Genomic DNA, 27,487 nt, shown 5'->3' with positions numbered 1-27,487 from the left:
TTAACTGTCTGAATGAAATGATTTTATTTTGTGCATTTCAGAAATAAATGAATAATGACATTTTCTAAAATCAGTTGTTGCTGTGCTAGACAGACACATTAAAACTGATCTTTCCATTTTACATTACAACATGCAGTGCAAGAATGATACGTTATTTACTTGAATTCCCAAGTTAATCTTTGAATGAATCAAGAGCTATTAACTGTACAAACACTGGTAACAGTCAAAATTATTTCAATTGGAAGGAAAAAAAAAGGTCTCAATGCCATATAGATAAGAAACATCAACTGGAACACAATGGATTCACAGTTCTAACTAAGTTCTTTAGTTTATTTCTAAAACATATTAGTTGGTTTCTAAAATATTTTACTGATTATAGCTTTGCATTACTAGAAGTTTTTGAGTGTATAATATAAATGATACTAATGAATGAAAATACAGTTCAGGATCTGTCAACATAAGTCAGCTGTTTTTAGGGGATAATTACTTAGGTGTAGAGTTTATCTAGATAAATACCAGCTCATTTAAGTGTTAGATTTAACATTACTTTCTTCCCTCTTCATTTTTAAACTGTCTGCCTCAACAAAGTGTTGAGTAGCTTTGTGATTAAAAAAATGAACAAAACCACAAAAAACAAAACAAACAAAAAACCCCACCCCCCCAAAAAACGCACAAAACCAATAAACCACCCTCCCAACAGTTATAACCCCAAATCTTACTTTTGTTGCTACTTAACAGCAAAGCCAACCAATATGATACATTTTTTCCCCTATTTAAAACGTTTATGTTACTAAAACTATAGTCAACTAATCAGTGCAGAAGCAACATTATAAATGGGCATGTTCAGAAGTTCCATAACATATGTATTTTTGTGTACACAGTGGTGACTGATCTTTAAAATTTTACTATTAAATTAGGAGAAAAAACTAGCAGTGACAAATATGCAGTCTCCATCAGCTGTGCCATTTGCAAAACAGTAGAAAGTCATCTAATAATATAGGAAGGTTTTGATAAGTAATTTCTCATGGGTTTTTTTCCAAACACTGAAAGAGTGCTATTGCCAATGTATACAGATTTCTACAAGGTGTCCATTTTTTTCAGTCGTAGCTCTTAAGCTGCACTTCCAATTTTAAAGTGTTTTCATCAAGAACAATTTATTCTGCCATATTGTTCCTGCTTTCTAAACCATAGGAGCTATAAAACACACCTTGAAATAATGAGAATTATCTAGGAAAACATTGAAAAGCTCATGACACAGTAGGACATAACCTCAATATCATTATCGAGAATTTTGGAACGTTCAGTACATTATGAAAAACACTTTATATGCCTCTTGCACGTTAAAAAAAATAATCTGTGGCTGGCATTGCAGTAATGTTTTCGATCAAATGACATCTCATGCATTGTGTCAAGAAAATAAAAATTTTCCAACCCATGTACTGCAGCAGCTCAAAAACTGAGGTACAATATAGAAATTATGATTAGGGAAGGTCTAAGTACTGAACACTTCAGCAAGGGAGTTCAAATACTTACTAACCTTTCAAATAAATAGTGTGAATATAGGCACTTCTTACAATTTATGTATCTTCAGCCTGTTACCTTGCCTTGAAATGTAGCTATCTGTAACACATCTCCCTGAACAAGACAGCACACTTGCACTGTACTTTAGACAGGGTATGGAAACTAAAATATGGATATAATAAAATCTTGACCTACATGTTATTAGTGCATTATAATTACATCCTGAATATTTTTTCAGCATATGTTGTCTAACATTAAGAAATGCAGTATCAGTTTTGCTTTCCCCCCCTGTGATGCTGGAAGTGTTGTCAGCCTCTCTGCCTGTTTATTGCACTAAGATGGAAAGACCACATGAATAGAGTTGAGAGTTACCAACTGCACTCCTGTCAACCACCCTTCAGTCTGGGAACACCAAAATGAACTCAACAAGGGCATACAGGCATCCAAATACGAAAGAACATGTGTTTTCCATCATGTTCACTGGATGCTGTTGCCAAAGAACAACACATAGAGGTAGCATGCTTATTCTCATCAGTGTCATTTCAAAAGGCCTAGAAACCTCATCTTCTCTGGTGGTAGCCCAATATCTCTTCCCACTGATGTTAAGTGTTTCCACCTGCTTCAATAGAGCTAGGATTTTCCTAGTAATAAAGGTGACCATACCTCTTCAATAAATTAATTTAAGCAGTCAAGCACACAGACTTCTGTATCTTTGGCCTCCCCTAACATACAGGCTGTGCATTGTATGCACATGCACATGTTTCTTATGAATCCCTCACGGTGAAAAACAGATTTAAATGAAGAAATAGGTTTGCTGCATGGCCCACAGTATTTAAATAAAAGTAAAAATGGATTAGCATAGGATATTACCTCATTATTGCTTAACTCTTAAAAGTAGTTTAAAGTTTTTGAAAATTTTGTATCTAACTTCAAAGGTTGGTTTATTACAGTATATGTAAACTTTATTTCCGTGGTTGCTTAGTGGAGTGTTCAACTGAGCACATACAAAAAAAATCCCCATAATACAGCTCAACAGAGAGACAACATATTATGCCTTCATTAATGGATGGTGCTACAGCACAAAGCATACCAAACTCAGAAAGCTATAAGGTTAGTCTATTCCCCTTTAAGCATGCATTTGTAAAACATCCATTTACTCTTAAAGAGACAAAGAAAAAAAAAAACAACGTAAGAGCTGTGCTACTTATTTTTAGCTCAGGAAAGAGCCACCTCACTTTGTTACATTAAGATTTTGATTTGAAATGTCTAAAAAAACCAAAGCTACTTAAAATTAAGTTTGTGCATATTCTTAAAATTGTTCCTTACTAAAAGTTTCTGCATCAAATGTGCACTGCAGTTTTGGTTTACTGTCATGGCCTGATTTTCAAAAAACCACCCAAGCCCCACAGAGTTATAGGGCATAGGAGCTGCTGGCATTCAGCATCTTTGAAAGTCAGGACACAGCTTAAGTGATTGTGCAGAACAGGACATTTCCCTTGCAGTATAAGCCAAGTGTTCATTTATGCCCAATAATAAGACCACAGAAATTTCATCAAATCAATCAAAATGAACTTTTACAAGTCATAAAGTATTTCAAGGATAACACCAATCGACCAGGCCTGAGTTTCACAGCTAAAAGGGCAATACTGTCCATTTTCATTGGTCAGTTCTGGAAGCCCCTTCCAGGACGATCTGATAAAAGAAAAAAAAAAAAAAAAAAAAAAAAAAGAGTATTGTTGTTAGACTATACATTAAAGTTAAAAGAACATTTCATTTTAAAACCTTCTGGAAGATTACCTCAGTAGGAAACTGGAAACTGTGACTAAAGATCTGTTGTCATACAGGCACAGTATGTTCTTTAGTATCTTGTCATCTAATTCAATTTTTTCTTTCCTGCAGCTGGGAATTGTATTTTTTGTGGGGGTGCCTCTCCTTCAAAATAGACTCTCTGATACTAATATCTGAATTAACACTACTGGCACGTTGCTCCTGTTTCTCATTGAGGTAGTTTTGCAGTTGGAAGAATACAAATGATCTTTGAGATAGCTCAACTGTATTCAAACTACACTTGAAACCGGATTATGGTGCTAAAAAGTGATAACGGCTGGAAGATAACTTGACTACATAAGCCTTTTTTTCCTCCACAGGAATAAAAAAACCTCACAAACTAACATACTTAAAGAAATACTTCTAAGTTGAGGCCGTTGCTACATTAGTAATTCTGTACACAAATTAAATAGCAAAGCTGAGTAAAGTTACACTACTTCAGTAAACCAGAAAAAACAGTGTTACCAAACTGCAAGTTATTTGGTAATACTACCAAACAAGACACTACATGAGGCAAAAAGTTGCTTAACAAACCCCTCTTCTTCCTCGTGTGGTCAGACAAACCCTTCTGTCATGACCAGTCCTACTGAGTTACTCTTATAAGTGTTGCTCAAATAAATGCATATTTGAAGTACTGCAGAACAGATTATATGGAAGAGATATCAAGGGCAAAATCTTTGTTTTGTTTTCGTTTGTCTCAAATCCTTAAGAATTAAAAATACAACAGATAGAAAAAGGGGAAAAATAGCGTGGGTTTGGTGGGCGGAGAGCTCAAAACACAAAGGAACATTTAAGGGCCATAACCAAGCTCCTCTGCCTCCTTAGAACATCAAAGTCACTAAGATTCTGAAACACTGTCATACTAATTTCCTCATTTATAACACAAGAAATCCTAACAATATTTTGCATCAGCTTATCTGCCAAAGTTTTGATCTGTCACTATTAGCCCTTTAACTATTTTGTTTTGCAGGTTGTTTTAAAATATTTTTTTTTTTGAAAAAAACAATTTACTAACTTTTTTTCTGAAACTCATTTTTTTGTATGAAATTAGATCCCAACTTTTACATAAGGTTTATTTCACCCAGTTTTCACATGGTAAGTATTATTAGTTCTGCAATCTATGAAGAACACTAGATTTCAGCTGTACTTGAAACCTGACTTGAGATCTGCAATAGCACATAGCGGTGAACTTTATATGTAGAAAACAGGTGCTGTTTATATTATAGATCTGTACTTTTACATGCAGTTGGATAGTCAATACCACTAGCTTGAATGAGTATTTTGAATCTCTGTTAACTGATGCCTTACCTTTCAAGGTGAACATAGTGGCGAGAAAGAACATTCTTAATCATAACCACAGTTTTTGCATATATCTCTGGACCGATCAACTTTGAGAAGTACAATTTGGCACGAAGAAAATATCCAATTGGCCACAGCCATTCCTAAGCAAAGAATGAAAAGAGATTATTGTTACAGTTGTCAGTTTGAAAAGGTGACAGCATTTTTTCTAAAATTGAAGAAACTGGCTCTTACAGGTCCTTGGTGATAATTAAAACCTCTGGCTACATTATAGTTGTCGTTGTCAAGAGCATTATCATATACTCCACAGTAAACCATATCACTGTAAGAAAAAAAAATGCAAACAAAGCCTTAACAAAAATGATGCATAGAAATGAACGTAGAAATGAACCAAAAGTTTGTCATCGCATTTACATTTAATGATGGTTAAGTTAGGGAGATCTCCACCAGGTTCTGTATTTTACATGACAATGAAATTCCAAATATGGTTTAAACTAGTAGGAAAATGGTTAAAGTCTTGGAATGACTTGAATTCATAATTTTGCCCTTATGCTTTTACTCAAAGTGTAGTGCTGTGCACTATATCATATATAAGTATCTATCAAGATGCAAATTCAAAATCTTTTATAATACCAAATTTGACTTGCTTACTGTGTGGCATCCAAAAACACCTGGTGATTTTCTATGTAAATCAACTGCATGGACTTTTAGAACAGCAAAATAATTGTTCTGGAAGTATTTATTGCAGCCTTATTTCACAGGTATATAGGATGATTTTAACAAAAGAAATACTATCCCAACGTATCAAATAATTCCTAGTGTCATGTTTTGTAGGTAACACTTACTCATATCTCTACTATACTTACTCAGGGTCTAAAGTTTTCATGCCTAAAGGACCAAGCAGTTTTTCCTCTGCTATCTGCAGAGCTTTCCAAGCTCTCTCAGGTGTGAACAACTCAGGGGCCTAACAAAATAAGATTTAATGAGTAAACTCTGTGCATGTACACACATAAGACTGTGTATAAAAATGTAGAAGACCACAAAAGGCCTATGCTTTTTATTACTGGATCAACTTCTGGAACCTATAAGTCATAGCAAGGAAGAAGACAGAAGCTATCCAGTGCATTTTTAAATTTTTATTTCATTTTAAATACCTTTTCAAGTATTATTACTGAAGCTCTTTACCAACTGATAAAGACAAACAACCCATGCTTTTTAGCTAATTTGACAGGAAAAGCAACCTCCCAGACCTAACATTCTGAATACAGTGAACACTGCAAATTTATCCTAGCTATACACTGGACAGCAACTTCATTTAGATAAGTCCTGTCAAGGATGTATTTTTAAGAGATACTCCAAAATGGACCAATAATAAAAGCATAGATAAAAAAAGCTTTCAAGAAGTTATGCTAAACAATATGTGTTCCTGATATAATGCCATGCAGATGAACCTTACAATCCAAGCTTAGGTCAATAATAAAATTTTAAGTGCAAACGCTTCCCCCCATTCCTCATCACTTACCACAACCATTGCTATTGTAAAATTTGGCCTGAGTTGGTAATCACACCATGGACTTGAAGCTCCATAGCTGTCCTTATAAATTCCACGTTTGTGAACAAGGTTTGGATGTTTCTCATTAGGATCTGCTGGGTTCTCAGAGACAAAGAACAGCCTTTCAAAGTGTCCTTGAATTTTTCTGTTCCACTCATCATAGGTGATAGTCTCCTCCTTTCCTGCAGGATGTTACATACAGGTTTTATTTTCTGAGAACAGCCACAGCAGTTATACCACAAGTATGCTTATGTCTACTTTTACTGTTTTGCTTATTGAAGTCTTACATAAGATACTCCTAACACAATAAAAGCCATCATAGCATTGCAAAAGCTTATTTCTCTGGAAGTTGTATCATACTGAAGATCAAGTTCAACACATGCACAACTTTTTTTACACAACATTTTCTAACTTGCAGTTAGCTAGGAGCAAATAGTATGAGGTACTGTGATCTATAGTAAATACTTAATTAAGTTTAAAATTTACAATTAACATTTCAGCATGGTAACATGATTTTATAGTACTTGATATACATATACTTGCTATTTTGGAGACTTCGAAGAGTGTCAAAACATTAGGGTAAGTGTCACTTTTAAAAGCTTTCTCCTCCTGAATTTCTGACACTTAAGATAACAAGAGCAGACCTAGAATCACCTCTCCAGCTAGTGATTCCCCATGTTTAGGCTAATTCTACAGTTCACAGGAACAGCTCACTGAACCTTCAAGTGAGACTAGAAAAACATCAAGTTTTAATCAGCAGGATTGTGCTAGGGATATCTTCCTGACCAAGATACACAATATCTTAAATAAGCAATGCTTTTATGAAAAAAACAAAAATAGTAAAGAATTGTACATTAGTTTTACATTGAGTATAGAAGTATTACCTGTTTTCTTAAACTACAACTGGAGTATAGCAAAAAGGAAAATACTACCAAAATTGAAATATGGTATTGCCAGAAGAACAAAAAAACCTAGAAACTAACACTAAGCCTATTCTTCAGAAACAAGGCAGAGATCACAAATAGGAATTAAGACTGGTTTTAAAACAGATTCAGCAGCAGATGAATGAAATCGAAACCCAGTTACATGAGATTAACAACAGTAGGGAGTATATACACATCAAACTGAATCTAAAAAAGTTGCTTATGATTCTGGAACAAAAAAGGTAAGACAAGTCCTATAAATATTATTTCTACATCGACAGATTATAGTATTGCTGTGTACTGAATTCTTAATTGTCTTACTCTAGCCATATATTTTAAGAAATCCTGAAGTGACAGGTAAGTTCATGACCTAAGAATCTATACTGTCTAGGACCACCAGGAAAAAAAAAACCCACCCCAAAACATTCAGATTTTGTAAAATAAAATGAGCCATTAAATTAATTGTTTTCCAATATTATCCTTTACCAAAGAATCAAAAAGGCTTTACAGGGCATGTATATTCCCTTGCGCTAGGTAAGCTCAAAGTAAAGTAACTTTGTAACCAGAGCAGTATCCCTCTGAAACATAAGGGACATCTATTTATGTAAATATTCACCAGAAGTGGTTTTCTGTGTTTTGAATATTGGGGGGGGGAAAAAAAAAAAATAGAAAAGAAAAAGAAGTGTCTTGTGTCATTTTACTTAGCATTCTTGTAATGAATGATGTGTATCATCATAATACATAATAATCCTATCAAATATCCATTTTGAGAAACGGTATTGAGACTCCAAGGTTCCTTTGTAATCCACACCTCAATACATGGAATAAAATATCTGAAGTACTGACAAGACAATATCAACTCTTAGTAAATTTTTGTAGCAACAAAAGATTTTAATCATACAAGATACTTTCTGAAGTTTTTCCCTGTTTAACCCTAAACCTTCTTGAGTAGTTTGATAATCATCCCTGATGTTATATGGCCATAATTTCATCGTTTTACTTATTTTTATACTCCAGTAATACAATTATGACATGTGCCTGTTTTTACCATGTCTTTTTACAGTGACTCCACGGAATGGAAACACATTTTTCCCAGATAAATCCATCAACCAGCGAACAGCTGACTTGCACAGGCCAACAATTTCCACAGCAGAGCCATCTCTAAAATAACAATGATAAAAAAAGCCCAAGAATTACTTTAAGGTGGCTATTAAAGTTCAATAAGTAACAAAAAAAAATTGTCTTTAAGTACCTTATTTAGACACTTCATTCTTCCCTCTTCTCCTACTATTCCCTATTTCTCCTATATAAGCATCCCAAAGTTCTACAGTATTGCAGTGTTTTGTGAATAACAGTTCCATCATCATCACTACTGTTATGATTTTCTAAGCTTCAGACATGCCTCTTTCACCCATATTCTCTTGAAAATGAAGGGTCCTTAAACATTTCAATCTCTCCTTGCAAGGCAGCTACTCCATCCCTTTGAGTTTTAGCTGCCCTTCTCTGTACCACCCTTTATATGTCCTTGAGACCAGCACCACACATAACACTTAAGATACAAGTGCATCTTGCAGGTGCAAGGTTTCAAAGAGGCAGAATGATGCCCTCTGTCTTGTTCTGAAAACATTTACTGATGACACACGGTATTATTATTTTTTATTAGCTTTTCTGGCTGCTGCTGTACACTAAGATATGATTTCAGAAAGATACCAATGACTCAGATATCCTTCCTGTGTTGTAGCTCAGTTCCGACAACACTGTGTAGGCATGATTTAGGATATTTTTTTCCCTAAACACATATCTTAACTTGATCTACACTGAAGCTTATGGGCCACTTCTAGGCACCCTCAGTTTTTAGGGTACTTTTGAGTTCCATGAAGGGCCAAGAATAAGAGAACATTAGCATAAGCAGACTGTGTCAATTTACTTTGTTTAGATCAGTGGGATTCTACCTGATGAAGGAGCAACAGAAGAAAGTGGAAAACAAGCGAGGCTTTCTATCAATGAACAGTCAGGAAACTAGCTTGGTAGTAAACTGGCTAACAGATACTTTTTTTCTGTACAATAGACTAATTTAAAGTGGTATTATCATACCCAGCTAATTTGCACAGGTTTAAGATAATTTTATATCAGCAATTAAGAACATGAAAAAAGGATCAGCCCCAAACAACTTGGTCCTCTGATGTTAAAACAGTTCAATACAGAGGTTCTCATATGCACATGCACTTTGGTAACTTAAGTGATATTTCTGCCATAAGTCAGAAGTGAAGCATTAAAATAAGCACTAAATGCACTTCTTGGACTTGCTTCTTTTTTCAGGTGATAATCAGGTATCACCATATGCGTAACTTTCATATTATATCACTGAGTTTTACTGCCCGATTGATGCAAAATTTTTCTCCAGCATCACCAGTTTAGCCTCTTTAGGACAGGTACCTCAACCTCTCTTGGTTCCCAATTAAAATGCCTGACTTGTTAAGCAAGGGAATGTTTTCCTTCAGTTCTCACCCACAGATGGCAATCGATTTGAAACTGATGCTGTACCAAACTCAAGCAAGGATGCCTGCAGCAGTTTGCTACCACATAGTAAAGAGCTTATTTTTAAAATGTTTAATCTCAACTTAAAAAACAGACATTGTAGATATTTTTTAATTCTAAGTAAGAAGTATTCAAACAACACAACAATCAATCTCCTGTAAGTCTAAATAACAAAGTACTGCTAGTACTACAAGTATACAGTTTTTCCTAAATTATATTTTACTACTTGAATTCAAGTCGACTCTTTGCAGGGAGCTAAGACCATGCCAGAAGCGGAGGGCTTCACCTGCTAAGAATAGACCTTTTTATCTTCAAATCAGCACAACGGAAAAAAATTACCATTAACATTTTAGTAGGCAGAAACATTTCAAACATTTGAAAGATCACCTCTCAGTTGTGTTAGTGGAAGGCATAGTAGTTCTGCAGAAGAACTTCAGTTAAAAAAATAATTAACCACACCTCCCCACCCAAGCCTGGATTTTGTACCTTGGAGTAGCTGGAATTCCTCTGTTGTGAGCTCTATCACTCTCTCCCATTTTATCCATCCAAGTGCCACAATTGAAGCGGTTCCCTCCAAAGACAAAGCCAGTTTCATGGTCAACACCTGCAGTTACATTAAAACCTGCCAAGCAAGAATATCAGGTGTTAAGTCTGTATTACAAACAAAACAAAACCCCAACTGCCCCACCCCCCAGCCCAAATCTCCAAACAAGAGATCTGAGGTGGGTTTCTGAAGGTAACTGTACTTTAAGTGAACTTTTGTTTAAAGATAAATTGTACTATGACATATAACCAGCTGCTGATAATAAACAATTAGGCACTTTTTAAAGATTAAATGTTTAGTTGCATTAAACAATTATTTTTTCAAAAATACACTCCACAGCTAGAGGAAAAGAAGTACAAATTATAATCATCATCTTCTGAATTGCATAGCAAGTGTTCTATATGTTACCTTCATCTCTCATGTTCTGATCTATCTGCGGACCAGCATTCCTTTCTCGGAAACTTATGCCTTCCATGTGTCGTTGCATTGCTTCCTGTATTACTTCATAAAGTGGCTGATCCTAGGTTGATTATGTGTTTGGATGATATGTGAAAGGCAAGATGAAAAACAAATAGAAAGGCTCTAATGTGCAAACAGTAGCAATTCTTAGCCTCTAGTTTATGATACTTCAAAAATAAAGCATCTAACATTTTCAGTACCATCTTTGTCAATGGCAATACACTGTATACAATTTTTAATGTAAAGATTTTTTTAGACAAATAGCAAAGAAGAGTTAGAAATGGATGGATTTTTTTTCCTCCATCCCCAACCCCCTGCACCTGTCTCATCATGTGATGCAGATGTAATCAAAAGTGCCTAAAATATGGAATTCTTGTGCTATAATAAAATTTCACCATAAGCAACAGATAACAACAGGTTATTGTAGCTAGAAAAATTCCATCCTTTCATTAAAAATTCATAGTTGTGTTAAATACATAAATCAGAAGTGATCTTTACCATAGTGCCTGCAGGCTGAGGAGAAGAGTCATCTCTTGGGTACATCCTAGAAACAGGACACCTAAGAATATCTAATCCGTTTGGAACAATTTTACAGTAGTCCTGGATACACTGAAGCCACCACCATACAGCATCACGACAGTTGTATCTGGCATGTGTGCCCTGGCCAAGCAGATTGGGAATGAGACCATGTCTTAAAGTCCCACCAAATGCTAAAATGATGTTTCTAGAACAAAAGAAAAATACAGTCTTGACTAAGTTACTTTCAAAGCCATTATTGGACCAAGTATTATGTACAAAGCATACAAGTTTACCTTAATAGCAAAGTAAGTCAAGGAGACAAACAGGATCTTAAAGACAGATGCCAAACGTTTGCTGTTGAAAGCTACAAATTACTTCATTTAAGCATGAACTTCTTTTACGATAAAAAGTCATCTATTCCCTGTAAGTTCCCCAACATGAATACATTTAAATCAGTTTGTACAAAACATACAACATCTGCTAATACTAGTTTGCTTTTTCATAGGTAGTGATATAGAGCCTAAATCCAAATCCCACTGAGGTCACAGGGAAGGTTTTTATTGACATTGTTTACGATTACCCTGGTATCCATTCTGGTGGGTGGGGTGGAATGGGGACGGAGGGCAGGAGTAGATGGGAATTTCCTATTAAAATACAGAGAGGTGACAGCAGCTGAGGTTATGAGAAGTTTCATATGAGAACCGTTGCGCATACCTTGCAGAAAACATGGATTCCAACTAGCTTTAAAAGGGAATATAAACATACTAGTAGATTGCAGATCTTATTGCATGAGAAAGGTAATAGCTGGCCAAATGTACAAGAGCAAAAATACATGCTAACTTAAAATAATTAATTTTTATGTTTGTATCATGTGGCAAGCTCCATACAAATTAAAAGATTAATGAAAATACCAAATCAATAGATCTGACTTATATCTGTCTCATTTGTCAGGTTAAACATTTACAGACATCAGATTGCAACAATCCACAGTTAGCTGATTTCTAGTTATTAACAGACAAATACTAGCAGTTACCAAAAAAAAAAAAAATTCGCAATAATCATGCAATCATACCTTTCTGATTAAAATAGTATTCTCTTGCTACTTCAAATTTTTAAGTAAGCAATTTTGAAATTACCGCTCAGCAACAATGACGCAAGTACATGTGAATCACTTTAAGGACAAGCACTAGTACTACAGGGGTCAAAACTACCTCATCTATACAGAACATCAGCTTCATATCAGTGCTAAGAAAGCAAAAGAGAACCATTTGAGTAGTATTTTTAATTCCACTCAGAAAGAACTCCCAAATCTGTCTAGGGCCATTAAAGTTTTATACTGCACATCAACTGTTTCTACCAGCTTGTGTGTCATCTCAGGTTTTGAGAGCATGCCTTTTTCTTAACTACCTGCAAACCCAGTAAAAACTAACATTAAGTCAGTCTTACCTTGCTTCTAGATAGCGCCCAGTAACTAACATTAGACCTCTCAGTGCAATAAAGGTATCCCTTCCCCAAGAGCGAAAAATTCCGGAAGAAAAGTGAGGTAAACCTAAAAAGAGAAGTCATTGTTCATCTCATTTATTGATATGGCAGAAATCTCCAAGCACACATGTATGTTAAAATAAGCAGAAGAAAAAAATATATTCACACGTATAATTTTTTCCTAGATTAAGATATTTAAACAATCTACTAGACCAAGTTCTTGATAAAATGTAATAAAACTTCATTTTGGAACGATATCTTCTAGAATTTCAAGATCATGCAACAAAATTTCTCATATCAGTAACAGTCACATTTAAATTTTTACTAAATCACTTTGAAACTTAACTAAGTGCCATCCTCTAATTAAAAGCAGTGGAAAGAAAGCTAACAAGAAGAACTACAAGATTTACAATGCTTTGTTGGCAAGAGTTTATGTATGAGAGCCATGCCATCTCAGTAGCATAAAGGGGATAAAACTGGAGAGCTATGAATTTCTTCAGCCCAAAACTGTTCTCAGCCACTATAAAAGGAATTGTGCTTCTCTTTTGCAGCAGCTTCTAGAACTACATCTTACTGCAGACATTATAACATATAACTTTCAGAATTATTCTGATTGATAAAGCATAATAATTAAAACAGTAAGGTCCATCCTTGTCTCATCTTCCATTTATTAACTTTTTTAATCTATGAAACAAAAAATTCCATATGGTAAAGTTTCAAAAGAGCAGTCTCTTGTGCGTGCTTGATAGAGCGACATTTTAACTTCTACCACTTACTTTTCCAAAGTATTTGCTAACACTCAAATATGGCCTCCACACCTCCACAATTTTATAGTATATGGGAACAGCACTTGAGAATGACAATCCATACACAAGTTAAAAAATCTCAGACACAACTACCAGTGAGTATGTGAAGGGAATATTTAAAACCCAAACCCTTTAGTGTAATTAATCTTTATGACCAATTTAAGGGAACATTGTGCCTCTGTGCTTCTAGGTAACAGTAGAGCAGGCAAATGGAATGTTACTAAAAACCAGAAACTAAAAGCAGTAAGATTCCATGAGAAACAGACAGATGGCAAAAAGAAGAAAATAAACACCCCAGTGAGACAGATGCCATAGAATCTATGGATGTTAAAAGTTTCTATGGTTTCAGAAAAGGAATGGGCCAACTCAGAACAAAAATAAATTCATTCTCAGCCACTAAACACAGAAGATAATACTTTTGACATAGGAAAGTGCCCAATTCAAAGACTGCCAGACGCTGGCAGAACATTCGGAGGTATAAACACTATTTGCTGACTGCTTTTATGCTCTTTCCTTTTGGAGACGGTTTCAAATCAGGCATTCTTCTGGTCTGCTAATGGTTCTTTCTTTTTCTGAGAACTTGTAAACAACAAATTCACTCTTGCACTTCATTACAATTCAGTTCTTAAATTCATATTTAAAAAAGGTAAACTAAAAATCTATCATACTAAGTATATTCATTTCAAGCAAGTGTTCTAGAAAGAAAGAGAATATATTTGTGGATCTTCATATATGATAAAACTGGATATAGCTAAAAATGTCTCTAACTAAAGAGTTTATAGGCTCCCCCTCCCACCCCCCAAGAGCAGTAACACAATAGTTGTCCCAAGAAGTAATGCTAGACAAAACTCCCATATTTTTAATATTGGCCAATTAAAACACAGGGAAAAGTGAGGAAAACTGCTACCTACATTTCATACATGGTTGCTGACATATGGATTTTAAGCACAATGGAGACAATTTTAATATAGTTACTAAAACAGTTTAACTATTTTGGAAGACTTTTTTCTTTTTTTTAATGTTGTCCTCACTTACCAGCTGCCAAGGAAACACAACACTGCTCTCTCTCATTTGTAATCTCATTCAGCCTATAGGGAACATCATGTAAGGAAGGAGACAGATCTGGCAGACAAGAATATTTTCCTATCCCACACATCTGGACTGAACCCAGGGAAAGGTGTTTAACAAATGTTGATCCATTCTGTACAAAGCTGTAATTCAACATAATTAAAATAACTTTACATTCAGCAATATCAGTCTATAAAATGTACCCTTTTTCACTTACAAAACACTATTGTAAGTATTATGCATAATAAATATAATTAACTAACAATGAGTTAATATTAGGATTTTGTATTAACTACTTTTGTACATATGATTTCATTTGTAAATCACTTTTTTCCCCCAAAATGGGTGCCCAGTATTAGCCTTAAATTTTAATTTATTAATGCCAAAGGGAGTGTTTACGTCAAATACTTTTAGGAAAAAAAGGTAAAAAAGAAATTGGTTTGGTTTACTTGATGCTTACATACAGGCTTAAGACCTCAAAAATATGAGAAAAGATATTTTACTATGAACAAAAGTTTGTCAAACCTAGTCAGTATTTTTAAAGATCACCACATTTTTATATATATTCATATATATAAAAAATTGTAAATCACTAAGTCAGTTAACACATTGTCTAAAATAATGCGACCTTCATTCTGACTAGTTCATCTCTAAGCATTTTTTCATAATATACTACTTTCCACGAGTTAACAGCCATACCAGATTCTATTCCCATTTTAACATCTGTATTTTTACAAAACAATACTGATTTGTTCAGAATGTTCATAGCTAGAATAAAGCCTCCATTAAATCAATCTCCCTTTCCAAGAAACAAAGGACAAACAGACAATGAAGATTAAACAGTTATTTGAAGAACTAAGCAAATTGCTCAGATAATGAAAGACATTTAGCTTTGTTAGAAAAGAAATGTTGAATAAAGCATCAGCATCAAGTAAAATCTGGTATTTTCTTTTTCCCCCCTGAACTTTAAGGAATCATTGCAGTTGTACTAAAATACAAAGAAAGCAAAAAAAAGTTTCCAAAGCCTGGCAAAGAAATGCTGGCTTAAGGTTTCCTCCTCCTACTGCATAATGTCAACAGTAGTTATAAATTCAAACCCCGGATAGACATCTGAACTCTCAACCTTCCAAACCACCACCATTAGAAGATGGATTTGACACTCACTACCAGTTTTACCCTTTTACACTCGATGAGTATGAAAATACTCAAATTACATTCTCCAGCAGATAAAACTCAAAATATATACAGATACCTCTATAGCTCTGATACAGCAAGCATACCTAGACATCTGATGCCATCCTACATCCAGAAGCGTTGTGTATGCACCCACTAATATGGCATCAAAGTAACATGGGATGAGGTAACGTGGAATTCTCTTTAGATAGACAAACATGGCCTTCATCCATTTACCAACCTATTAAAATACAATCTAATTAGAACTTGATGACACTAGGGTTCAAAAATCAGTGTTTTCAGGATCCATCTAGTTGGAAGTATTTATCACAGTTTTTGTACATTTATTATACCCAAGTTATGCTTGACCAAAGATGAGGTTAACTTCAGTTATTAATAACACCACTTGCATACAACCATTTACATCTAAGAAGTTGTCCATACTAGATATTTGTCGTAGAATTGCTGTACCCTCTTACTCCAAAATATCAGCTAAGAGATGAATTCTAAGAAAAGTAGTCTATAGGGAAAAAATCTGTACTATGACATAAATGGACAAGAACATCAACTATAGAAAGAGATCATATTTTTCTAGTCTTGCAGGAAAAAAAAACAACACAAAGAAGTTATTAAAACTGAGTAGCAAAGGAAAGCTGCAACTCAAAAGACATCGCCACGACCCAAGTGTGGGAAGGAGGTGTCTCATTGCTTAAAAAAAGACAGGACTGAAGAGATAAAGCTTGAGACTAGGGATAGAAAAATTATCAGAAGGCTAAATTGTGTACAGCCACTAGTGAAAGTGACTGCAGATCTGGGTCTAGGACTCAGGATTCTGGAGCTTCACCACCCTTCTGTTACCACAAAATATTTGACACCTAGGAAGCATTTCTCCTCTTCTAGCACTGTTAAAGAACATAGTGACAACCTACTAGAAAGTCACTGAAGATTTAAACCTTGCAGATGAAGACTGCACAGAGAAAGAAAGTACATAATATATTACCTGACAATACTATACTTTTAACCTGGAAACTATGAAGGGGAAGTTACTTATGTGAACAGTGAAGTTGTAAAGTTTAGTTTCATGTGACTTCAGTACAGCTATGGGTACTTTATATTTTCTGCAAAACAGAATGAGACACTACAAATTAAGAACTCAAAAAAATACTCAGAAAAAATAAGCAACAGTCTCTGAAGAGCAGTAAATCTGGCAAATAACAGACTAACTTCCTTTCTAGAAAAGCTCTGTCTCCAAGGTCAGATTAAGCATTTACTTCAGTACAACACTAGACTGCTTTATCCATTCTTCTGCTTTATATCACTACACTTGACTTCAGGAACAAAATGAAATAAGAATGCTAAAGCTTTTAGTATTATATTCATTATCTAAGTTACCCAAATCAGGTCATCTTGTGAAATGAATAAGCAATTGCCATGCAGGAAAATCAAACATGACAAAGAAAGGAAAGGACTGTATTGTAATGCAGCTATACAAGCAATGTGAATCTTAGGAATTCCTATCTTCTCAGTCCTTGACTCTGCAGTCTTACTATACCATATCAGGTATGCCTTAGTAGTATTTAGGCCCTCTTTTGAAAGTACTTAAAAAAGATGGTTACTTCATTTTTATTTGAGGAAAAGTAATAAACAGGGAAGCACCCCGGTAGGCCTTTATGTAAGAGCTAACAACCCCTCCATGCCTTACATATTTTTCACTCCTCTTTTGCAGTCTATTCTTAAATAGGATTGAGGGAAGAAAAACATATTAACAAGTTAATCTCCTAGAAGAAATTGCCTAAACAAGAAATGTTATAGACAGACTGAATTTAAAAATATAATTGTAATTGAAAGTAATTGAAAAGGAAACGAACTAGTAATTTAAAACCCCAAAGTCACCAAAGTAAGTAATTTTACTTACTTCTGCACAGGCTCCTGCACGTGAAATCAGACGATTACTGACATAATCAATCATCCAGTCTCCAGATCTTAAATTATCACAAAATGGATGACCCAAATCATTCTTTGGTCTAATGTCTGCCATCACTGACATTAACCCTGCAGATACAAAACCCAGCTCTGTATTAAAAACACACCATTATCACAAACAGCAATTACAATTGAGGAGGAAAAGGTACACAGCAACAGATGCTTTAACTGGATTTAACCATATTACTTCTCTTGATCTGCAGAATGAGTCAGGATACAACTTAATTGTAGTTTCCTCAGCATACATCCTAGACAGTTATGAAAACAGTTGTGGCATAGCCAAGCATGATGGAATTCATATTTGATAAATGATCGACACTCCTCGCTAATCTAGTGACACCTAGAGCTTAATTAATCTAACTCTTCACTGAAGATAAATGTATTTTCTCTTTATTTTAAAAGCAAGCGCATTGGTGTTAAAACACATTGAAACTTAATTTCGCATCCCAGAATATTGAGAGAGAGTGTTTCTGGTTTAGTATGCAATTTCCTGGGTACAACACTGATTAGGAGCATGGCCAAGCAGAAAAAACAACTTACTGGTTTTTATCCAAACAATGGCACTAGTCATGAAACAGCATTAAGGTATGATCTAGATTGAGCAGCTCAATTTTACTTTTTTCTTGACAGAGAAAATAATGCTGAAACTATTACCTTGGAGACCTGCGTACTTCAGTGATGACCAGTTTGGTATATTGTAACAACCACCACCATCTTCTTGTTCTTCTGCCTCACACCTATACAGTACTTGATTTAGGTCAGCCAAAGTTAGTTGAGATGCAATACTGAAAAAAACAGTGGAGAAAACAAAATTCCAAAGCCAAAGCAACATTAGTAGGGAAACAGAGAAAGGATTTCACAAACAATTCTAGTTTCAGACTTACATTAAAATAATCAAATATATCCAACTCTCTCACTACTTAATCTTAGAAATGAAGAGTCTGATTTTTCAGATGTTCTGAGATGTTCCGCTCAGGTGTTTTGTTATTTATTTAGAAACATAGTATTAAGTAGAAACCCTGAACAATCATACCCCAACACTGAAAAGCGCTCTATTTGAGTAAGTCTGCTTTAAACAGCAACTACACAGAACGTGAACAAAAGAGCCTGGGAAGTTTTTAAGTATTAACCCTGGTTAGTATTATACATATAAAAAGAGTATCTCAGAGTTTTTATTGCATTCTGACAATCCAAATCCAACCGTAGTAACAACAACACCCAAAAATATTCTCACTTTTAAGTTTACAGACTGTTCTTTGCTCCCACTGTAGTTCTCTTGGCTTTACTTCAGAAACTTAAATAATACTCACGAAGCAAATAATGTTTTTAATATAGGTGCTGAATGATCATCAGGAAGACTTCCAGATTTAAAATGAGGGCTGAACTGGATCAAGTGATTGCGGAGTACACCAACAGCCTCTTGTGCCTTTGGGTCAAGACTAACTCTGTAAATACGAATGCATAATTTGTAGAAATGTAGCACTTACAATAACTATTCTGAAGTCTTAAAACAAAGAATTGTATCATTCTATTTTAACTAACACAGCAATATGGCAATTATAATAACGTACCTGAATACTATTACACTTCCCGGTGTTAATTTTTCAAACTCTATTTCTTGAACAAATTCATTTGGCCCTTTTATGGCAGTTCCAGCTTGCTTTATAATTTTACTGTCTTTAATCTTAGAAAAGAAAACACATTTGCAACTGAAATTCAATGTCTTTTTCCTAATACAAAATATCACAGATTACAAAATATTACATCAGAACATGTGTGAAGGAGGCTAATTACCTGGATATGCTCTCTGAGTTCCATTGTGAAATTAGGCAATCCATTTATAAAATGTTCATCTTTTTTGTAAGGACCAGTACTTCTCTCAATAGTCCTAGCCTCAAGTACTACTTCTTCTATTTTTCCTAAGAAAAGTTAGATCATTTTGTAGCTGTTAAGGTACTTTAAGTGAAAAGCGATTCTTTTGGAAACATGAAGCAAAACCTAAACTAGAAACCTAAATATTCAAAATACAAGTCTCTGTTGTATAGCTAAAGAACCTAATGTGACAGAACATACAGGCAAGTGTTTTAAATATCCTATAAATATTCATCACACATTCATTGGCTGTATTGTATTTAACACTGCAATTTTGTTATTTTATAATAAGTTAACTATAAAAATCAGTCAACAATTAGCAAATTACAACCTGATAACCAGCTCTGTTAGTTTCCTTATTATCTTTTAGGGGAATGTATCAGATTGGTTTCTAACCTGCAGCTACAGATCGTTTATCTTCAAAGTGTAACAACTTACTATTAATATTCAAATATTCTAATTTTCTCTATCCTTTCAGTAATCTACAAACTAAGGTACACAAGCCTTGCAGCCACTTGTAAATGTCTTAACATGTAATGTGACTGACTTTAAAAATCAGACACACACATACACTCAAAGAACTGAGTATGCTTAAATCAGTTTGGAAAGCTTCTCTTCAGAAATACATTCAGGTAATGTGTAGAAGTCATTATAATTTGCTATTATTAAGTATAGTAAATACTTTCATATTTAATTACTATTACGTATTACCTATTATATCTGTATTAACATATGCAGTACAAAGTTGTTTCTTAAGATGTGTTTTAAAAGTACAAAAATATTCATATATAAGAAAGCTGAATAGCAATGACATCGACAAATATGATGAGATTTTAGCCTTTTTCCCCAGTATAACACTTAATAAATAGTAATCCCACCCAACTCTGTACAATGAGCCATCTTGCTGTTAACTATTTCTTACCAGTTCACAAACAAGACAGTAAACAAAACCAGACCCTCACAGGGAGCTTACAGTAGAAAGTATACTCAATATAAATGCCTTTGAAAACCCTAAGCAAGGTAAGTTTGTTATTGTTTCTTTCGGTGCATGCACATTAGTACATATAAAAGGAGTGTTATATACTGAAAATTCTCATACTGATTTCATGTGTTTGAAGTTAAAAAGCATGGAAGTAACTTGAATTTTTTATATACCTGCCATCTCTTGAAAAGAAATCTTATTACCTGGGATACACATTTCAGGTACTTCTTTACTGTAGATGGAAGTTTTAGGATCCCTGAAGGCAGTTCGACTTACAGCCACAACAGACTGGTGTGTGTTAGGGCAGTGTCTTGTCACTGCCACTATATCTTCATCAACTTGATCTACATACACCTAGAAAAGACACACCATTGCAACTGTGCCTACTCAGAACATAAATATGGAGAAATCGTAGTGTTAACCTCACTTCTTGCCTGATTAAAGCCTTTAGCCCCCAGCTCCTGATGCAGCCTGTTTATAGCCAGTCTTCCTGCTAGAATTCCTGTTTGGAAATTAACTTCACCAGAACTCAGGTGTGCTGCTGGATTCCATTTTGCATAAAACCTCTCTTCAGATACTACAGAGATCTGTAAAGAAATTAAGATTTAAGCAAATATCAACTACTCTGGAAAAATAACCCAAAAAACAGCTGGAGGTCTCAACTACACCATCAATTCAAGCTTCATATGATATTGGACAATCTGAAGTAATGCCAGCTGGTAAACTGGAATTTCAAATAAACAACATTAAAATATATGTAATAGGACAAGAATAACGTTTATATTTTTTAAAGTAACTTAGGAGTTAAACTGTAGACACATACCTGGTGTGGTACTAGTTCATCATAGCCTTTGGTGCTTCCTGTAGCACAGCATGCCATGGAAACAATCATTGCACTAGGAAGAGCATCATACGCAGATCGGTGCTATGTTAAAAATAACCACATAATAAATAATGAAACAAACTCAGCATACAGAAGATATACTCAGTTTAACAGAGCTGCTGATCACATGATCATCATATTCTCAATCACAATAGATTTATTAAAAAAAATAGTATAAAAGCACTAACAAAAGCAACTTAAGAGAAATAGTCAGAAATAAGCACTCCAATTCCCACCACACACTCTCATTCTCTCCTGTAGAGCAGGAGCTTAGGAGAACAGGTTAACAAGCAGAGACAGAACCACTTATGGTAGCTGGAATGAAAGAATCAAACCAGCTTGTTAGGTAGTTTTATATACTTTTTCCCGTAAAAAACAAAATCTTGAACATCAGAGGGAATTGTTATAAAATTTTATTTTCTGCATGCAAACTTGAAGATCTGAAACATATTTTTCCTAAATACCATTCAGGAAAAACATCCAGATTGCACCAAGCCTTCCCATGGTTCAGAAATATCAATTCAGAAAACATTAAATGTAAACTCTGGGTTTCGGTTTAGGTGCTCACCTGAATTGGACATTCATTATCATGTGTAATATCCATAAACAGCGCATGAGCAATAGCTGGCATCAAAGGCCTCAAACGTGGCTGAACAAAAGAGCCAACAGGTTCACCTCCAAAACGATAAACTAACCTTCCCTCTTCATGGCTATTATAAGCAGTCATTGCCTCTAAAGAACAAAATGGGTAAGTGTTTGCATAAGAATAACCACCACAGAGTACAGCACGAACAAAGATGTTAATGCAGCATTTTGCGGTTATTATTTTGGTGTGTTCAAACATTTAAAAAAACCCCACACATATAATTATATTCTCCAATGTGGATACACAACCTTGGAGTATTCCATTTGCTATAATATATTAAGGTAGAGAAAGCTAAGGAAAAAAGCAAGAAAGAAGCAGAGATCTGAAACTGTGTCTCATAGGCTTTAAGAAACTCGTGCAACAAAAATCAGACACAATGCGGCACTTGCATAGCAGAACTGTGCTACAACTTCTTTTTCTCTCACTAGAATAAGAGCAAAATTTTTAACCTGTCAACTAATGCAGGACGTCTTTTATTTTACAGGTAGTACTATACTTTTTGCTCAGTATCAAAAAAGTCACAACATAAAAACTGTACTTCTGATTACAGAGTATGAAATTAAAAGTGCATAATCCAGAAGAAACCTTTTCCTTGGAACAAGCACGTCATCTATAATCTCTCGTTGGAAAGAGACCACACACACAGCAAGCCTACCTCTTATTAAGGAGGTAATGCCCAGCCTATTCACAAAGATATTGTCCAGCTCCTCATTTCCTGTGAACAGTTCAGCCACTACATACAAATCGGCTCGCAATTTTCTAGCTGTGTCCAGCATGTACTGCAAAAAGCACAGCCAAAAAAGCCACAGAAAGGGGAAAGGTAGATACAAAAAAGGACAAGTTCCAAAGCTAGGCAGGGATTGGACAATAGGAAAATGCCATGCACCAAAGATAAACAGAAAGCCAAAATTAAGGAACAAAAAAGTTGTTATACAGAAGAGGACATACAAACATAAGCAAAATCAAGAATTAGCGTACAACACAGGAGAAGTTAAATAGAACACGAAGAAGAAAAGGTAATTGCATAAGCAAACAACAGGAATATGTAAGAAAAATAAAAAAAGCATACCAATGTTAGTTTCACATTAAAAACTCCAAACCATACACGACAATCCTACATAATTTTCAACTGCTTATTGTACCTCTAATCAGGCTGGTAATTCCCAGGCGGTTGACAAAAACATTGTCAATGTACTCACTGCCCGTGAAGAGTTCAGCTATCACATAAAGATTAGGTCTGACTGATCTGGCTGTTGCTAGCATCTCCTATAGATCATAATACATTTTTAATGCAAGACATCCATTGTCAGCTATGTATATGCAATCATTAACATGAATGTTAACCAAACATAAATGAGTCATTCATATATGCAGTTCATTAAAAATATTAATACCAGGTAAGATTCATAAAACCACCTTTATTTTACAGAGACTATTTATGGACTAAGTAATTCTAGGAAATCCTCTGAAGACTTTAAACTAATTACAGTTTTTTGTTAAACAAGATCTTAACTAAAAATGCAAGAACAAAGGTGGATAAAAGAGATACCTGTTAAGGTAAGAAATCTGAGGAAGACTTCAGTTTAAGCCTTTGAAGTTACCATTCCAAAAATAGTAACAATAAATGAAAGAATGACACAAGTTTTGAAACGGCTGCATTTAAGAGCCACTTACAACTTCTGTGTGGGCAAATCAACTTGTTTTAGAGAGCTCTTCATAGATTTAGCTAAGCTCTGTAACTATGGTAAGACTAAGCACTAACAAGCTGCACTACTCAAATCTATTTAAAGCTAATTTACTAGGTAAGTACAATTTCTGGATGTAGTCAGCTCCGTGGTAAACAATAAGCACTAATCTCAACAATAAGCCTGCCAGACTGAACTTTTTGCAGGTGTTCTTTACCAACTTTTAAATTCTGGAAAGTAAACCATTTACTGTTTAATTCGGCAATAACAAAACATATATGGCAAAGAAACACTAAGATTTTCAACCAAGTCTCGGCAATGACCCCAGCTAAAAATGACATACTAAGTCCATAGCTACACAAGGGAAAAGTTAGCCAGGTCCACCCACATCCACAATATTTCAGCTAAAGGAGAGAATTGAAAGATACAGTAACTATACCACTCTACTGTTCAAAGTAGCTGAAACCATATCTAAACATCACCAGTCAAGAAACCTTGCTTTGGCTATGAGGAAGATTCATTCACCCTGAACTCTGCCACCTAGATCCTGCAGATTTTGTAGCAACAGTGCAGGACTTATTTCAGACAGAAGCTGCTTTATAATAAGCATGCTTAATTTTGCGTACCTCAGCTACATGAATAGGTGTTGAATGACAATTGTCAAGACGAACACCGTGGAAATACTTGGCAGTGATTTCAGTGTATTTTTTCATATGTGCCCAGAGATACGGGCAGTCTTCGGGTTTATTACCATAACGCAGCTTCACACTGTCTCCCCAACAAATAAGCTCTCTTCTCAAGTAAACATTTGAACCTGTAAGGGAAATAAACTCACTATAGCATACATATGTAGTACAGGACGTGCACCAGAATGAAAACGTGGTATTTCATACTCTACTGCTGAAGAGTAGGAGAACAATGTGAAGATGACTAGAAATTCTAACAATAACCATATCAACTCAAAATCTATATACCCTATACTGATGTATAATTTCAAACTACTCCAATGGAATATTTAACTTCTATAGTGACACTGAAATAAATATTCAGATTGAAATCAAACTCCTTTCAATTCTTCAAAGCAGTTTAAAAAACCTGTACTTGAGAAAAAAAAGAAAAAGCAGCAAACAAATGAACAAAATTAGTAGTTTGATTTATACTGGCCAAAAAAAAAAAACCCCAAACATCTCACTGTGTTACCATAAACAAATTGCCACAGCCACAATTTAAAGTTTTATCTTCTGTTAACAGCAAACTGTGATGATGTAAGGCAAATTTCCAAAGTACTTAGGCAGGTAGGTCACTGAAATGGACAAAGTCCTTAAATAATTTTTGTGCGTATGGAAGTATTTATCCTCCATCTAGTCTAGTTTCATACACAATTTTTTGCCTTCTTTTGGATGCAATCAATTAAAAAAAATTAAATCTGAGTTCACCTATAATATACTTACTGCACAGAATATACTGACAGAGATTTAATTGTGACGAAGACTTAAATAATCAGTCATATCTAAAAAAAGTGACTTCTCTCCTATATAAATCACATATTTGACAATGGCAGTAATATAATTTTAAAAACAAACCAACCAACTCTCCAAAATCCCACGCTATTTGCAACATGTAATATCAAGGCACAACCATGGAATTGTCAATAATCAGACCCACTAAAGAGAAATACAATTACCTTTGAGCCATCAGTCTTCTGAAGGTCTATTTATATTCATCTTATCTAAACCTGATCAAAGCACGAACAGGGTCAGCACCACTCAGGATGAGTAAGACATAGCTACTCCATTGCCTTCTGCTACTGCTAGACAAGCTAAGCTGATGCATCATCATGGGTATTTTACTGGTTAAACCTTGAATTGTATCATGAAACTTGTTCAGCTGAAAAGCAATCCTGCCTTAGCAAAGAGTTTTTTCAGCCAAACTAATTTCTTAAGGCTCGCATTACGGACACCTAAATGATTGGGCCTACATAACAAGAGTATGTAGGTAGTAAGTAAAGACCAGGGATTGTAAGTCATCACTACTTTCAAGAACATTCACTTAAGCACAGCCTACCTGTTACCTTCACTAATGGCAACATAGCTACATGGACAGAAAAAGTGGCTTTCTTTGGATGTACAACATGATTTTTTCAAGGGCCATTTACAGAACCAGCTGCAGTTGCTTTGCAATTGCTGTATTTGTGCCCTTACGTATCATCTCTTCACACTGTATTCTCAGTTGAAATAATGTGTGGCATAAACCAAAGGTATAACACAAGTATAAAGCACTCAAAAAGCTGTAGACTAATTAGGAGAGAAAACTCAGTAATGGAAGTTAGGTGCTAAACTAAACGCTGATTGAAGCCTGTGACTGAAGGAAAAAGTATAACAGTCTGCCCAGAAGAAAGGGCAAGTAGCCGAAGGGCAACTGAACAGAAAGACCCTCGAAACGCGTATTATCTTCATCCTTGCAAAGGAGAAAAAAAAAGTAAATAAAAAGCAGTGAAAAGGCTGTAAACTATTTTGCAGAAATGAGGTGTTTTCTAACTCCAGATCACTCTGAAGTATCAATCAGATTAGCCTCTAAAGTAGACTCAAACTCTTAGATAGATGTTTTTAGTGAGAATTAAACCAGTCTTTGTTTGATTCAGTTTACAAAGTGAATGACTACTCTGAAAATAAGAGTTGTCAACCTCGCTGTTATTGGATATCAATGCTGTCCCCAAAGGAGTTCGAATACAGCATTTTAGTACATGGTGATTTCACACCCTATTTTACCTTCACAAGTAATCTGCATACTTAATTTGGATTAATTGGGTCATCTCTTGACTGCCTGTCTGCCACTCACTGGACCTTTCACAGATCCAGTTTTTGCTCACTAGTGCAGTAAAACACTATCCACCTTTTCATTGCATTAGTTTTCTGCCACACTGTCATTGTCTTATGGAAATGCCAACAAGCAGTGGTGTTGGAACAAAGTACAAAGTAAGCAACAAAGACAATGACAAAAGTGGGGAGGCAGGATGTCCCCATTTCAGTGGCAGAAAGCTGGTAATTTCCCTCTCAAATCTTGCAAAACTGTACCTCAAATCCCAGTTCTTACAGCTGATCTGTATGCTGAATGGGAAATAAAGTGCTGTAAACTGAGTATCTGTTATTCTGCAGCTTCATAGGAATATATCTGGAAAAAAGACAGATTAAATAAAATCCTTTTTGCTTTGGCTAGAATATCAAAAGGGTTTATAAGATGATTCAAAGTTCTTTTACAAACCTGGTTCTGCAAAGTTTCTAAGAGGATCATCTCCCATGACCCAGCCATTATGAGCCATGAAATAACAAGCTTTATCTGGCTGATGTATCATAGTTTCTTCTTCCTCCACAGTCAGCTCTTTGAATGGATAAGTAAAATACCTATGGAACAGACAGGCAATTAAAAAAACAATGAAAACCATATAAGGTAACCTAAGCTAAAATTTGTCGTCTTTGAAACTAAAATGTCTGCTATGAACTGGCATGCAGAGAAAACAGATACAAAAAAAGGCAGCTGCTAGACTATAAATGACAGCGAGTTTTCTCTTTTGTAGCATGCCTTTAAGGAGAAAGGACAGGTGTTGCCACTGTCTTGGTGTCAGATGGAAATGTAAGATTAAAGCCTTCAGATGTATCTTCAGATACACTAGTGGCATCAAGTACATCAAACTTGAAAGGCATAAACTTTCCTAGTTCCACTCCTCT

The 27,487-nt window shown here is 35.0% G+C and overlaps 1 protein-coding gene across 5 annotated transcripts in view; it reads right to left on the bottom strand.

Moving 5' to 3' along the window:
- Window positions 1-27,487, bottom strand: part of AGL (amylo-alpha-1,6-glucosidase and 4-alpha-glucanotransferase) — a 38,423-nt gene continuing 10,936 nt past the window's right edge. For 4 of the 5 annotated variants that reach the window (XM_074876582.1, XM_074876581.1, XM_074876584.1 and 1 more), the window contains exons 11-34: window positions 27,024-27,163; window positions 24,389-24,576; window positions 22,733-22,856; window positions 22,000-22,163; window positions 21,372-21,473; window positions 20,983-21,135; window positions 20,752-20,902; window positions 19,489-19,613; window positions 19,266-19,378; window positions 19,005-19,139; window positions 18,349-18,479; window positions 17,627-17,763; window positions 15,819-15,952; window positions 14,506-14,681; window positions 12,629-12,731; window positions 11,162-11,387; window positions 10,613-10,724; window positions 10,147-10,282; window positions 8,171-8,283; window positions 6,170-6,381; window positions 5,514-5,611; window positions 4,882-4,969; window positions 4,657-4,790; window positions 1-3,213 (exon numbers count right to left, since the gene is read on the bottom strand). In XM_074876582.1, the coding sequence (XP_074732683.1) occupies window positions 3,096-3,213; window positions 4,657-4,790; window positions 4,882-4,969; window positions 5,514-5,611; window positions 6,170-6,381; window positions 8,171-8,283; window positions 10,147-10,282; window positions 10,613-10,724; window positions 11,162-11,387; window positions 12,629-12,731; window positions 14,506-14,681; window positions 15,819-15,952; window positions 17,627-17,763; window positions 18,349-18,479; window positions 19,005-19,139; window positions 19,266-19,378; window positions 19,489-19,613; window positions 20,752-20,902; window positions 20,983-21,135; window positions 21,372-21,473; window positions 22,000-22,163; window positions 22,733-22,856; window positions 24,389-24,576; window positions 27,024-27,163 (3,313 nt within the window). In that variant the 3' untranslated portion in view covers window positions 1-3,095. Of the gene's footprint in view, window positions 3,214-4,656; window positions 4,791-4,881; window positions 4,970-5,513; window positions 5,612-6,169; window positions 6,382-8,170; window positions 8,284-10,146; window positions 10,283-10,612; window positions 10,725-11,161; window positions 11,388-12,628; window positions 12,732-14,505; window positions 14,682-15,818; window positions 15,953-17,626; window positions 17,764-18,348; window positions 18,480-19,004; window positions 19,140-19,265; window positions 19,379-19,488; window positions 19,614-20,751; window positions 20,903-20,982; window positions 21,136-21,371; window positions 21,474-21,999; window positions 22,164-22,732; window positions 22,857-23,219; window positions 23,344-24,388; window positions 24,577-27,023; window positions 27,164-27,487 lie in introns of all 5 variants that reach the window. The other variant, XM_074876585.1, reaches the window with a different exon arrangement.

This window comes from Strix uralensis, chromosome 8 (assembly GCF_047716275.1).
Source record: "Strix uralensis isolate ZFMK-TIS-50842 chromosome 8, bStrUra1, whole genome shotgun sequence".
Taxonomy (NCBI): domain Eukaryota; kingdom Metazoa; phylum Chordata; class Aves; order Strigiformes; family Strigidae; genus Strix; species Strix uralensis.
Note: the sequence above shows the minus strand (reverse complement) of the source record. Positions and strands in the feature narration are given on the sequence as shown.